At 43.4% G+C, this 14859-nt stretch overlaps 1 protein-coding gene across 1 annotated transcript in view; it reads left to right on the top strand.

Moving 5' to 3' along the window:
* Positions 1-14859, top strand: part of tjap1 (tight junction associated protein 1 (peripheral)) — a 104762-nt gene that overhangs the window by 56371 nt on the left and 33532 nt on the right. The window contains 1 exon segment of the mRNA XM_048269685.1: positions 11907-12068. Within this exon segment, the coding sequence (XP_048125642.1) occupies positions 11907-12068 (162 nt within the window).

Here is a 14859-nt window from a genome sequence, read left to right as displayed (position 1 = left end):
CTGGTCAGCAGGTGATGCTGCCTGTGCCGGTCAGCAGGTCCGTGGTGATGCTGGCTGTGCTGGGGAGTGAGATGAGGGCACCATTAGCAGAGTGTTGTGATGGCCTGCAAACAATGGATTGTGGGTAATTAGATTTCTGAGGACTTATAAATGAGAATAAAAACTCTTGAACATCATTCGTTGTTCAACGAGATCGTAATGGCTCGCTGCTTGACAGATACCTCATCAGGAAGTAGCTGACTCAAGCGCTGATTTATACCAGGCCTGGCTCTAATCTGGCTAGGATGTGGCTCTGATCTGGCTCGGATGTGGCTCTGATGTGGCTGCGTGTGAAATCCGAATGTGTGTGAGATCTGGATGTGTGTGAAATCCGAATGAGTTTGAAATCTGAATGAGTTTGAAATCCGAATGTCGGTGAAATCTGGATGAGTGTGAGATCTGGATGTGTGTGAGATATGGATGAGATCTGGATGTGTGTGAGATCTGGATGTGTGTGAGATCTGGATGAGTGTGAGATCTGGATGAGATCTGGATGTGTGTGTGAGCTGGATCTGGATGAGATCTGGATGTGTGTGAGATCTGGATGAGATCTGGATGTGTGTGAGAGCTGGATGTGTGTGAGATCTGGATGAGGGTGAGATCTGGATGTGTGAGATCTGGATGAGGTGAGATCTGGATGTGTGTGAGATCTGGATGAGTGTGAGATCTGGATGTGTGTGAGATCTGGATGAGTGTGAGATCTGGATGAGGGTGAGATCTGGATGAGGGTGAGATCTGGATGAGATCTGGATGTGTGTGAGATCTGGATGAGGGTGAGATCTGGATGTGTGTGAGATCTGGATGAGTGTGAGATCTGGATGAGTGTGAGATCTGGATGAGTGTGAGATCTGGATGTGTGTGAGATCTGGATTGTGTGAGATCTGGATGAGATCTGGATTAGTTTGAGATCTGGATGTGTGTGAGATCTGGATGAGATATGGATGTGTGTGAGATCTGGATGTGATCTGGATGTGTGTGAGATCTGGATGAGATCTGGATGTGTGTGAGATCTGGATGTGTGTGAGATCTGGATGAGATATGGATGTGTGTGAGATCTGGATGTGATCTGGATGTGTGTGAGATCTGGATGTGATCTGGATGTGTGTGAGATCTGGATGTGTGTGAGATCTGGATGTGTGTGAGATCTGTCCGGCTTCATTTGACTCTTCTGCTTTGAGGGTCAAATCTGCATTTCATTGCTGCCATGTCTTTCTAGCACACTGACCGTGTGGGGAGTCATTTCTGACCGTGTGGGGAGTCATTTCTGACCGTGTGTGGAGAGTCATTTCTGACCGTGTGTGGTGTGTGTGTGGAGAGTCAATTTGGAGCGTGTGTGAGATCTGGATGTGTGTGAGATCTGGATGTGTGTGAGATCTGGATGTGTGTAAGATCTGGATGTGTGTGAGATCTGGATGTGTGTGAGATCTGAATGAGTGTGAGATCTGGATGTGTGTGAAATCTGGATGAGATCTGGATGTGTGTGAGATCTGGATGTGTGTGAGATCTGGATGTGTGTGAGATCTGGATGAGATCTGGATGTGTGTGAGATCTGGATGTGTGTGAGATCTGGATGTGTGTGAGATCTGGATGTGTGTGAGATCTGAATGTGTGTGAGATCTGTCCGGCTTCATTTGACTCTTCTGCTTTGAGGGTCAAATCTGCATTTCATTGCTGCCGTGTCTTTCTAGCACACTGACCGTGTGGAGAGTCATTTCTGACCGTGTGTTGAGTGTGTGGAGAGTCATTTCTGACCGTGTGTTGAGTGTGTGGAGAGTCATTTCTGACCCCGTGTGGTGTGTGTGGATAGTCATTTCTGACCGTGGTGTGTGTGGAGAGTCATTTCTGACCGTGTGTGGTGTGTGGTGTGTGGAGAGTCATTTCTGACCGTGGTGTGTGTGGAGAGTCATTTCTGAGTGTGTGTGGCGACTGGCGTGTGTGGAGAGTCATTTCTGACCGTGTGGTGTGTGTGGATAGTCATTTCTGACCGTGTGTGGTGTGTGGAGAGTCATTTCTGACCGTGTGGTGTGTGTGGATAGTCATTTCTGACCGTGTGTGGTGTGTGGAGAGTCATTTCTGACCGTGTGGTGTGTGTGGATAGTCATTTCTGACCGTGTGTGGAGAGTCATTTCTGACCGTGGTGTGTGTGGAGAGTCATTTCTGAGTGTGTGTGGCGACTGGCGTGTGTGGAGAGTCATTTCTGACCGTGTGTGGCGACTGGAGAGTCATTTCTGACATTCTAAAAAGTCCACTTCTCCCCAGGCCCCTCTGATTCAGGAAGTAGTCGAGGAGTGGAGCTCACCAGGAAAGCCTGTGATTGGGCATTACTGGAGTGGAGCTCACCAGGAAAGCCTGTGATTGGTCATTACTGGGCAGTTTGGTGCCTGATTGGCTTATTTTGAACAGGAGTGCTGCTGGGGAATCCCTCACGCCACAGCGGTCTAACCAACAGGCTTCATTCAGCACGCCATACGCCGGGGCAAGAAGGCATTATATTCACACTGAATACACACGCTGGGGCAAGAAGGCATTATATTCACACTGAATACACACGCTGGGGCAAGAAGGCATTATATTCAGCACTGAATACACACGCTGGGGCAAGAAGGCATTATATTCACACTGAATACACACGCTGGGGCAAGAAGGCATTATATTCAGCACTGAATACACACGCTGGGGCAAGAAGGCATTATATTCAGCACTGAATACACACGCTGGGGCAAGAAGGCATTATATTCACACACTCACTCACACACACACTCACTCACTCACTCAACGCGCACACACACACACACACACACACACACACACACACACATCTAAGATCTATACATAGCACCAGTTGTGTTGTCTTGGGATGTGGGGTCAGTAAGGACGTTGCCAAGGTCATCTGAAGGGCACAGTGAATGTCCTTGAGCTCCAGTGCAGGTTTATCAGCAGCACAGCAGAGCAGAGCGTCCTCCTTCAGCCTGGTGCAGGAGCACATATGGAGGGCCGGGTGTGTGTGTGTGTGTGTGTGTGCGTGCACGCTCGTGGAGTGTGTGTGTGTGTGTGTGAAAAAGAGAAACCACACACACACACACACCCCTTGTCCAACTCCATGCAGTCTCCATGGTGCTGTGCTGCCTGTCACCATGGAGACGACTGACTTGTAAGTGGAAATGTAATGCCATGAGAATTAGTCCAAAGAGGGAAGGTGGGAATACAGACACACACACACACACACACACACACGCACACAAGCATACTACCATAAGGGGAGAGTAATGAGCCCCATTCACACATGCAAAACAGTGTTTTCCTTTTTCATAGATGCAGGCATTCTCACTCCATTTTCAGTGGAAAAACCTTTAAACCTCCTCTCACGGAGGGAACTCTGGATGACCTGAGCTGGATATGTGTGTGTGTGTGTCTGTGTGTGTGTGTGTGTGTGTGTGTGTGTATGTGTGTGTGTCTGTGTCTGTGGAGTAGTTGTACCCTGGAGTGTGTGTGTGTGTCAAGTCAAGTCAAGTCAAGTTTATTTATATAGCGCATTTCATACACAGAGGTCATTCAATGTGCTTTCCATAAACAAAACCAAACAATAATAACAAATAAAAGCATAGAAGGGCAATATAGTCAAAGAATAGTTAAAAGGTAAAGATCATAATAAAAAGAAAACATAAAACACAAGGTAAAATAATTTAAAAATAAAGGATAATTAGTAAGCAAAAAATAAAGGCAAAAGTAGTAAAACAAAAGTAATAAAAGATTAAGTAGAATAATTATCAAGGCAGATTCAGAATTTGTAACTCGGCACAGTTAGCAGAAAGCATCTGAGAACAGTTTGGTCTTAAATCTAGATTTAAAACTGGCTACAGTTGGGGCCTTTTTGATGTCATCCGAAAGTTGATTCCACAGCTGAGCCGCATAGCAGCTAAAAGCTGCTTCACCATTTTTAGTTCTAACAGTAGGTTTTACTAGCAGGTTTTTCACCTGGGACCTGAGAGGACGAGAAGGTGTGTACTGCTGAAGCATGTCTGACAGGTATTTAGGTCCTGCTCCATTTACTAATTTATAAACAAGCAATAGAGCAAAGCAAAAGTCAATTCTGACTTACTGGAAGCCAGAAAAAAAAAAACAAGCAAAAGTCAATTCTGTGACTTACTGAAAGCCAGTACAAGGACTAGCTGCTGCAAATAGCTGCTGCATTTTGTATCATCTGAAGCTGTTTAATAGTCTTTTTAGGAAGGCCTGTGAACAGTCCATTGCAGTAATCAACCCTGCTGGAGATAAATGCATGAATGCGTTTTTCTAAGTCATATTTTGACATCAGCCCTCTGAGTCTGGCAATATTTTTGAGGTGGTAAAAAGCTGTTTTAGTTGTTGCTTTCATGTGGCTGTTGAAATTTAGATCACTGTCAATTAATACACCAAGATTTTTAACTGTATCCTTTGCCTTCAACCCTTTTGTGTCAAGGAGAGTGGCAACCCTAAGTCTTTCCTCCTTTTTACCAAATATAATTACTTCCATTTTTTCTTTGTTCAGTTGAAGAAAATGTTGAGACATCCAGGTGTTGATTTGTTCTATACACTGACACATAGATTCAAGAGGACCATAGTCGTTTGGTGACAGAGCTAAGTAAAGTCATCTGCATAGCTATGATATGAAATCAAGTTATTTTGGATGATTTGTCCAAGAGGGAGCATATAGAGGTTGAATAATAGTGGCCCTAAGATCGACCCCTGGGGAACACCACAGGTCAAGGACGTTGGTGTTGAGGTACAGTTTCCGATGGCAACAAAGAAGCTCCTTTCTTGTAGATATGATTTCAGCCAGTTGATAACTATGCCTGTAAATCCAACCCAGTGTTCTAGTCTGTGTAGTAAAATATTGTGATCAACAGTGTCAAATGCTGCACTAAGGTCCAGTAGCACTAGAACTCCAGAACCTGAATCTGTGTTTAGGCGTATGCCATTGGAAACTTTAATGAGAGCTGTTTCAGTGCTGTGATTTGCCCGAAAACCAGACTGAAAGTAATCAAAATACCCATTTGATGTTAGGAAGGTGGTTAATTGATTAAAGACTACTTTTTCAATAATTTTGCCAATAAAAGGTAGATTGGATATGGGCCTGTAATTGTTTAGCATGGAGGCATCCAGGTTATTCTTCTTGAGAAGTGGCTTTACAACAGCTGTTTTCAGTGACTTAGGAAAAGTGCCAGACAGCAGTGATACATTTACAATTTGAAGGACATCCGCCGCTATGAGATGAAAAACAGTTTTGAAGAAATTGGTAGGCAGAGTGTCTAAGACACATGTGGAAGAGCTGAGATTCTGTACCGTTTTTTTAAGTGTTTCGTAGTCTATCAAGCTGAACTCTGACATTAAGTTTAGTTTCCCTCTGTTTGTTGCTGGAAGTTCAGCTTGTTGAATTTGTAATTGAGCAGATATGTTGAGTCTGATTTTGTCAATTTTACCTTAAAAAGATGAAAACTCATTGCATTTATTAGTTGAGAGAAGTTCAGGCGCTAATTGTGAGGGGGGATTTGTTAATTTATCAACAGTTGAAAATAGAATACGAGTGTTATTTGAACTTCTATTGATAATGTTAGAAAAAAGGACCGTCTTGCTTTGCATATTTCGGAGTTATATGTGCGGAGCATCTTTTTATGGATTTCATAGTAGATCTGAAGTTTGTATTTACGCCATTTTCGTTCAGTCTTCCTACACTCTCTTTTTAGAATTTTAACTGCTGGATTTTGCCTCCATGGTGCTTTCTGTCTGTCTTTAACTTTCTTGAATTGTAATGGAGCAATGTCATCCATAATGTTTGCCATTTTTGCATTAAAGTGATCAAATAAGTCTTCAGAGTCTGACAGTTGACTTGACTTTAGTGAAAGTGCTTGCTCAAAGAGAGCACTTGTCTGATCATTTATGATTCTCCTTTTTACCATCATAGCTGTGTTTTGAGTGTGTGGGGACATAGACACATCAAAGAACACGCAGAAATGATCAGATAAGGCCAGGTCTTTAACAGCTGTAGAGACATCGATACCCTTTGTGATGACAAGGTCGAGGGTAGTGTGCCCCTGTACATGCTGTGTTAGGGAGAAAGTATCGATTAGTGTGGCGTAATTGTTTTCAGGATTATCCACATGCAAGTTTAGATCCCCTGATATAATAAGACAGTCAAACATGCAAACGACTGATAGCAGTTCACCTAGGGCTGAATGTTTTGGAGGCCTGTAAATTGTCAGTAATATTCAAACAGATATTCAAATGAAGTAAAGTCACCGAATGACGACTGATTGCACTGAAAAGACGTCTTAAAAATTGTGGCTATCCCCCCACATATTTTATTTGCTCTGGTAGCACACAAAAAGCTGAAATTTGGTGGAGCTGATTCAATGAGAGTAGCAGCACTGTTTGCTTGATCGAACCATGTCTCAGTTAAAAGTAAAAAATCAAGGTTGTGTGTGCAAATTAGATCATTAATTAAGAATGATTTGTTTGAAAGAGATCTGATATTTAGGAGTGCTAGTTTTGCTGTAAGTGTTGGGGGGAAAATGGTCCATGGGGGAAATCTGAGGTTGAATTGGTACGGGTAGGAGATTGGACTGGTTTACCCTATAAGCTCGATGCATTTGTGTTCTATTTCTTGTCAATACAGGAATAGAGAATGTCATGGGCTTACTGGGTCCCGGCATGTTCTCAAAACTACTGTCAGTACCATTTATATTGCAGGGACCCTGAGAATATCATACAATACAGTAATCATCATCATCATCATCATCATCATCAAATAATTGTCCACTGCAGCTGCTATATGCCAGCTGACAATATGAACTAAGAGGTTGTTGCTGCTTAAGAGGTCCTTCTGAGTGGAAAGAGGGAGGCCGTGAAGGTGCCATGCGCACCTTTGGTGCTAAGGGTCTTGGGGTACTAAAAAACCGCACAGTTGAAGGTCTTGGTCTACTAACAAGGTGTGCGTGTGCGCATGCGTGCAGAGTACCGGTAGTTGTACTCTTGGCGGTAGGCATCAGTAGGTCATCTACAGATAACAGAACTGCTGCTGCTGCATTAACACCTGAGTTCCTCCCCACGAATGCTGACTACAGAAACGCATGCACGCACGCACACAGACACACATGCACACCCACACACACTTGTGTACGCACGCACGCACAAAGGCACACACATGGATGCATTTGCACGCATACACACACGCACACATACAGACACTTGTGTGCACATACACACACGCACGCCTGCACAAAGGCACACACATATAGACGCACGTGCACGCATACATGCACACACACACACACACACACACATACATACACACATACACTTGCGCACGCATGCACACATACACAAACACACGCATGCACACACGCATGCACACACGCACGCATACACACACATATAGACGCACGTGCACGCATACATGCACAGACACACACATACACACACACACATACACACACACACACACACACACACACACACATACACACATACACTTGCGCACGCATGCACACACACACAAACACACGCATGCACACACGCACGCATACACACACACACACACACACACACACATGTATGTCTGGAACATGTGAAGAAATTGACAATAAAGCTGACTTTGACTTTGACTTTGACACACACACTCACACACTCACACTCACACTCAAGCAGTTCTTTCCCTCCTACAGGGTTCCTACGCAGTATGGAAAACCTGGAAAAGTATGGAATTTGATTTTAGTAATTTCCAGGTCTGGATAAGTATGGAAAAAAGAAACAAGGGTATGGAGAAATATTTGTGTTTCCAGACTATTGCATCTACAGTACTACCAGTGCTTTAGCCGAAAATAGCAGAGCTAGGTATAGGGCATGTGCATAGAACTGGGGTTTTCGATTTGGTTTTGGTACCAGGGTCCCCTTGTGGGAGAGATTTTTTTCTGAGGACCCCCATTCAATTGTATCTTGACACTAGTCTTATACATACAACATGTACCACACACACAGAATAAGTGGCTCATAATAACAGGCTTCAAGGTTAAAGGATATAAAAGCTCCCCTCTGTGACGCAAGTTCTCTCTCTGTCAAAAGAAAGTGTGTTTGTGTGTGTGTCTGTTTGCATGTAGTGTTTAGAGAGAGAGAGAGAGAGAGAGAGAGAGAGGTTTAGAGAGAGAAAGTTGGGCTGAAGAGAGGGGGTGGCACCTGAGAGAGAGGAGGAGGAGGCTATTTATAGTCAGAGCATTGGCTGGCCGTGTGTGTAGTCTGAGCTTTGGCTACCAGCATGAATCATTGATGCTGCTCTTCTCTTTCAGCCATGGCCTCTCAGAACACTTCTGACGTGTGAGCGTGTGTTTGTGTGTGCCACTGAAAATGAGGACTTCCCTCAATGAACCTCCGAGAATAAATAAAGGTTGAGTGTGTGTTTTGGGGCCCATATCCCCCCCATTTTAAGTGTGTGTGCATGCGTGTGTGTTTTGGGGCCCATATCCCCCCCCCATTTTAAGTGTGTGTGCAGATGAACGCTTTGGTAATAAATACAGACAGTATAATGTGCTGTTTTATTCAACAGTTGGGCCGAATATTAATATCTGATTGGATAAGAGGTATTCCATAAGTCACCATGAGTCATCACTGCCAGTAATCACTCCTCATTTTGTGTTGACTGTCCGAACATTTCATTCATTCAAATTCAGAGAGCACCGATTTCCTGCCGTTGCATTGAGCAGTTGTTGAGAGAGAGAATGAAGGATGAACATTCACATTAACATGTAAGGCTTTGGACCACACACACACACACACACACACACACCCTCCACATTAACATGTAATGCTTTGGACCACACACACACACACACACACACACACACACACACCCACATTAACATGTAATGCTTTGGACCACATATAGAGCTGAAGATAATAGGGCTGTAACGATACACAATTCGGTTTGAATCATGATTTTTGATCCACGGTTCGAAACGAACCTCAATTTTGGGGTGTGTGTAAAAATAAAAAATAAATGTGTTATTAAATGCAATTTCAATAATTTGGATCACTAGAGGACATACAATTTATATGCACATAAATGATATATAATGATATACAGTATTATATGATATGAAAATAAACTACTGATATAAAATTAGAAAATACTGCATTTCTGATATGCATAGCAGCAACAGTGTCCTGTGAATCTGATGCGTTGTCCGGTAATTACCGGACATTGGCCGGAAAAAAAAATGAAATGTCCGACAAAATAAAATCTCTCCGTCAAATTGTCCGATTGAAATTGGCTAATAATCCTGCCCCCCTAACGCAATCTGAATTTGAGCCTAAATTAAAGCAATCCGTCCTCTGGCTATGTTTTTAAATGTACAGGCTCTACCGTTTGAAAGCTATTAAACAACACGCATAGCCTATGCTGCATTTCAAAAGGGAAACATTTCAAATAGGAAGCGACGCTTAAAACGCCCATGTTAAACAACGAACAAATGAGTGAGGCGGTTCAAACATGGCCAGGCCCAGGCAGACTAGCCTTAAAAGTTTTTTCAGAGGCCAGACGCGATGGATGATGATAAATTGGTAACGTCTGAAGCCTCAGATGTCCGGTCAACTCCACCACCAACAGATAAAAAGCAGAAGTGTCGGGCGTAGGCCTATCTGTCGGAATCATGACGTTGGAAGTGGAGTTGCGGGGTTGCGACCGCTCCAAGACACTGTCATTCTCCGTGTGCACTGGACATGCAACTGTTCTGTAACCAAAGCATACAGTAGGCCTATGCTTTCTCTGTCTATGATCTGCAGTGTTAGGGCCTCCTCGATGAGGAGATTGCTGGGAGATAATTTGCACTGGTATCATTGAACCGCGGACGAAAAAAAAAAACTAAACATTTCCTTGAATAGGAAACATTTCTTAATTTATTGTTATAATAGCATTAGGGGTAGTGGTGTTATCAAATAAAAGGCATAGCATTAGGGGGAGTGGTGTTATCAAATAAAGAAGGCATAAAGGGGTAGTGGTGTTATCAAATAGGCACAAAGGGGGTAGTGGTGTTATCAAATAAAGAGGCACAGCATTGGGGGGTCTATGGTGTTATCAAATAAAGAGGCATAGCATTAGGGGTAGTGGTGTTATCAAATAAAGAGGCACAGCATTAGGGGTAGTGGTGTTATCAAATAAAGAGGCATAGCATTAGGGGTAGTGGTGTTATCAAATAAAGAGGCACAGCATTAGGGGTAGTGGTGTTATCAAATAAAAGAGGCATAGCATTAGGGGTAGTGGTGTTATCAAATAAAGAGGCATAGCATTAGGGGTAGTGGTGTGAGCGCTCATTCTTGTGTGTGCACATCTGTGCAAGTTAAACAGTCACCACTGGAGATAACGTGGGTAGCAGCAACAAACAACGTAGCCTTTTTAAAACAACGACCGAAGCGGACTCTTGCTGTCCATGAAAATATACTAGCTAGATCTTGTTAGACATATGTTAGGCTAATGAACATGGTGCATTCTATACAGCCTGACTATGTCATTCTTTAAGCTACATAGCCTGTCTCCAGTTTTCCTCAACTTGACTAATTAAGAAGCGATAATAGGATATTTGACATTCGGCATATCATCAAATTGTCCGGAAAACAAAACCTCTGCCGGTCACTTTGACCGGCACCATTTTTTTCTAGCGGAATTCACTCACACATTAGACTCAGCACTCACACACACACACACTCACACACATTAGACTCGGCAGCACTTACACACATTAGACTCAACAGCACTCACACACACACATTAGACTCATCACTGTGAGAGAGAGAAAGTGTGAGTGCAGTGAGCAGATGTGGCTCAGAAAGCGAGCAGTCAGTGTCAGGTGGTTGAGAGGTCCTGGAGGCCGTGTGTGTGTGTACGCGTGCGTGTGCGCAGTCAGGTGGTTGAGAAGTCTTGCAGAAAGCATCCTTTGATTACATTACATTTAGCAGACACTTCTTGACCAAAGTGACTTACATATGTCAGCTATTACAAGGGATCACATTGTCCCCGGAGCAACTTGGGGTTAAGTGCCTTGCTCAAGGGCACAATGATGGAAGCCGGGAATTGAACCCACAACTTTCAGGCTACTGCACGCGAGCCCAGAAACATGCCGTATTGTTATTGTTTGGTTTACGTAGGCTAACGTTAACAATTCATGTGGATGTCTTGTTAGCCTATGAGCTTCGGTTCGGTTCGCTAGGCAAAACGTTGGTGCACTGATGACAGTCAGGATCATTTCGAACTTGCCAACTAGTATTGTTCAGTTCATGTATATAACATGTTTTACTTGCTACCTGGATAATTTCCGCTAATATTATTAAGGTAAGATGAATGATAAGATATAAGCACTGTGTTCGGTGGGTTAACTAACGGCATCGCGGCAAAGGCAGTTAACTAAGGAAACATTTTAAGGTATTCTGTGCAACACCCTTAAGTAAATCCCTTACCTGAGGAGAAATTAAGTCTAACGGGTCATACTTAAGGGAAAAAACTTAAGGTGCTTTGTGCAACCGGCCACAGCTCCTTAACCACTACACTACCACTGCCACTACCACTGATACTGGCCACAGCTCCTTAACCACTACACTACCACTGCCACTACCACTGATACTGGGGACAATGCAAACAGAGGAGTGTATAGTGTGTGTGTGTGTGTGGCCTGGATATTAAATGGCACTGCAACACTGCTATGTCACACACACACACAGGAGTCTCTTGCTTCAGAATGAGGAGTGTGTGTGTGTGTGTGTGTGTGTGTGTGTGTGTGTGTGTGTATGTATGATGTGTGTGTGTGTGTGTGTGTGTAAGTGGTGTGTGCTCTCTCCTCCCCCCACAGGATCCTGCAGCAGCAGAATGAGGACCTGCGGAGGCGGCTGACCCAGACCACACACAAGATGGAGGCCATGGAGACTGAGTGGGAGGCCAGCCGCCACTACATGCAGGCCGAGATGGGACGCACACGCGACGACCTGGACAAGATGAGGGACAAGTTCCGCAGGTACACACACACACACACACACACACACACACACACACACACACACACACACACACACACACACACACACACACACACACACACACACACATGCAGGCCACGCCACTCACCTGGACAAGATGAGGGACAATCAGGTACACACACACACACACACACACAATCACACACACTTACACTAACACACACACTCACACTTACACTCTCTCACACTCTCACACACAATCACACTCACTCACACACAATCACACTCACACACACTCTCTCACACTCTCTCACACTCCCACTCTCACACACTCACACACTCTCATACACTCTCACACTCACTCACACTCACACACACACACACACTCACACACGACATGATGAGAGAAAGGATCCTCAGGTACACACACACACACACACATTCACATGTGACGACTTGAACAAGAAGATATTTTCAATAAGATTAGGGACAAGTTCTGTGTTTGTGTTCAATACTCCATTCCCCACAATGCAACGGTAGCCCACTCACTGCGGCGCCGCAAGTGGGCCTCGGCTTCATTATTCATCAGTATTCAGTCAGGGCAGATGTCAACTTTCAGCTACCCCCCTCCCCAGTGTTGTGCCCGAACGCGTTCATTGAACGAAAGTCACTCGTTCATATGTATTTTGAGCGAACGTGAACTGAACGTACTGTATTAGGCTACTACTGCCTGATGAACGTTACTGTGAACAACATTCTGGTGTCTGTGAACGGCACGCTCTTTCAGTTCAACTTCGTTGAATAGGGTGCCAGATTTCTACAGAGCCTTCCACGCGAAAACCCGGCTAAAACACACCGTAAAAAGGCCTTAATATGGCAGCATGCAGGTCACCATTTGTCAAACTATGGGCCGCGGTCCACAATGTGGACAATGGTCTGCAGAGTGAAATTATTCCGGGGCCATCGTCTGATAATTTGCTGCGCAATTGGTCAAGGAGCCGCGGACAGAAAAAGAAAACAAACATTTCTGCAATTAGTAGGAAATACTTGTTTGGTGTCATCAAACATAGAGGCATAGAATTAAGTCTAAGGGTATGGGCGTTTATTCAATGCATGCGTGTGCACGTTGGTAGCAAAGCTAAGCTTCAACCTATTGGAAGGCTATTTAATTATGAAACGACATTTAATAGAACGACGTGGATTTATGCAACTTCCATAAAAAACAGAGCACAGACTATATAAAACGCTGTTTGGCATTAAGTATTAAAGTCAGCCAAAAGCTATTAATTAGTCTTAGTTAAAGATAGTTAAAGATCTCCAGATCAGTGATTTACGCATGATCTGATCCGCCATTTACCATTCACAAAAGCTGGTATTGTGTTTCCTGAATCCTTACATTCAGGCATTCATGCAATTAGCATATAAATTATTCTATCAGTGTATGATGCTTGCATGAGGGAAACATCCCAAAACAACAGCACCCATATAACTGCTGTTGTTTAGAGAAGTATTTCTCATGCAAGCATCATGCAACAATGCAAAAACAATGAAACTATTGTAGGCCTAATTATATTTTACATTAGTAAAGCAGTACTCTGATGTGCATGTTTTTCACAAACTTTTGTGAACAATCTTAGCACTTTAAACATTGACTGTTTTAAGGGCATGTATAGCAATATAGTATAAAAATAATAATAATTGTGATATCATTATGATAATTTAATGGGGGTGGGAGGAGGGGTGGGTTCATGTAGGTGGGCCCTATGACCCCAAAGTATGCCTTGACTGGGCCTCAGGTCAAAGAAGTTTGAGAAAGGCTGATGTAGACGACAAAGCAGCAAGGAGGCATCATATGATAATTTAAACAAGTTTTAATGACAAAGGTGAGGATGGGAAAAATCGTACATTTCTGTGCAAACTTTGCCCGCGACTTCAGTCACAGTCATTAATCATTTAATCATTAAAAAAATACAGTACACGCCTTGGTTCAATAGGTTACGTGCAGTCATTTTAATACGTTTTAATAAACATTGAACCAGTCCGGCCCTCGGCTTGTAGCAAATTTGTTTTTTTGGCCCTCTAATGTATTTGACTTTGACATCCCTGATCTTAGCCATAGCTAACTTGCTAGTGAACTTTCCATATTAGCTTACTTGCTAGCAAACTTTGCATCATCAGTGTAACCAGTTAAATAGTTGACATTACATGCTGAACATTTTCGTATGGACAATCTGGGGGATGTTAATTTGTATGAGAGAAGCTTCAACTTCTGGATATGTAGCATTGTGGCATAAAGCTTAGGAAATCTCCGGTGTTCTTGTTCCATGTAGTTTTGTGTTGCAGCCACAGGGTTGCAGCAACAGCACGTAGACTCGCCTACAGGAAAGCTGTTGAGCATGAACTCATTCAGAATATTTTGAAAATGTAACAGCTAGATATTCTGCCTTCTCATTTTGTAGACGAAAATGAAGAGAGATTTAATCTTAGTTTTTATGTTATGCAAAACATTTTAGTCTTGTCTTTTTTCGTCAACAATAATGCATCTTAAGATGGTCTTAGTCAGTGTGGCATGGCATGGCGTCTCGTCATCGTCTCGTCTTTAGTCATGAAAAAAAGGTCGTTGACAAACATATTTCCTCTTGTCTCTGACGAAATTAACACTAGGAGTGTGTCAGTGTGATACACTCCTAGTGTTATGTCCTTTTTAGGTATACACAGTTTTCTGTGAATATCTTGAGAACCGTAGGGTCTAGGATGACCAATTTTTTCCGTATGTTTGCCTCCAGGGGTCATGTTAACCCATTCCATGTGCACACATGTGCATAAACC

This window comes from Alosa alosa, chromosome 18 (genome assembly GCF_017589495.1).
Source record: "Alosa alosa isolate M-15738 ecotype Scorff River chromosome 18, AALO_Geno_1.1, whole genome shotgun sequence".
Taxonomy (NCBI): Eukaryota; Metazoa; Chordata; class Actinopteri; order Clupeiformes; family Clupeidae; genus Alosa; species Alosa alosa.
Note: the sequence above shows the minus strand (reverse complement) of the source record. Positions and strands in the feature narration are given on the sequence as shown.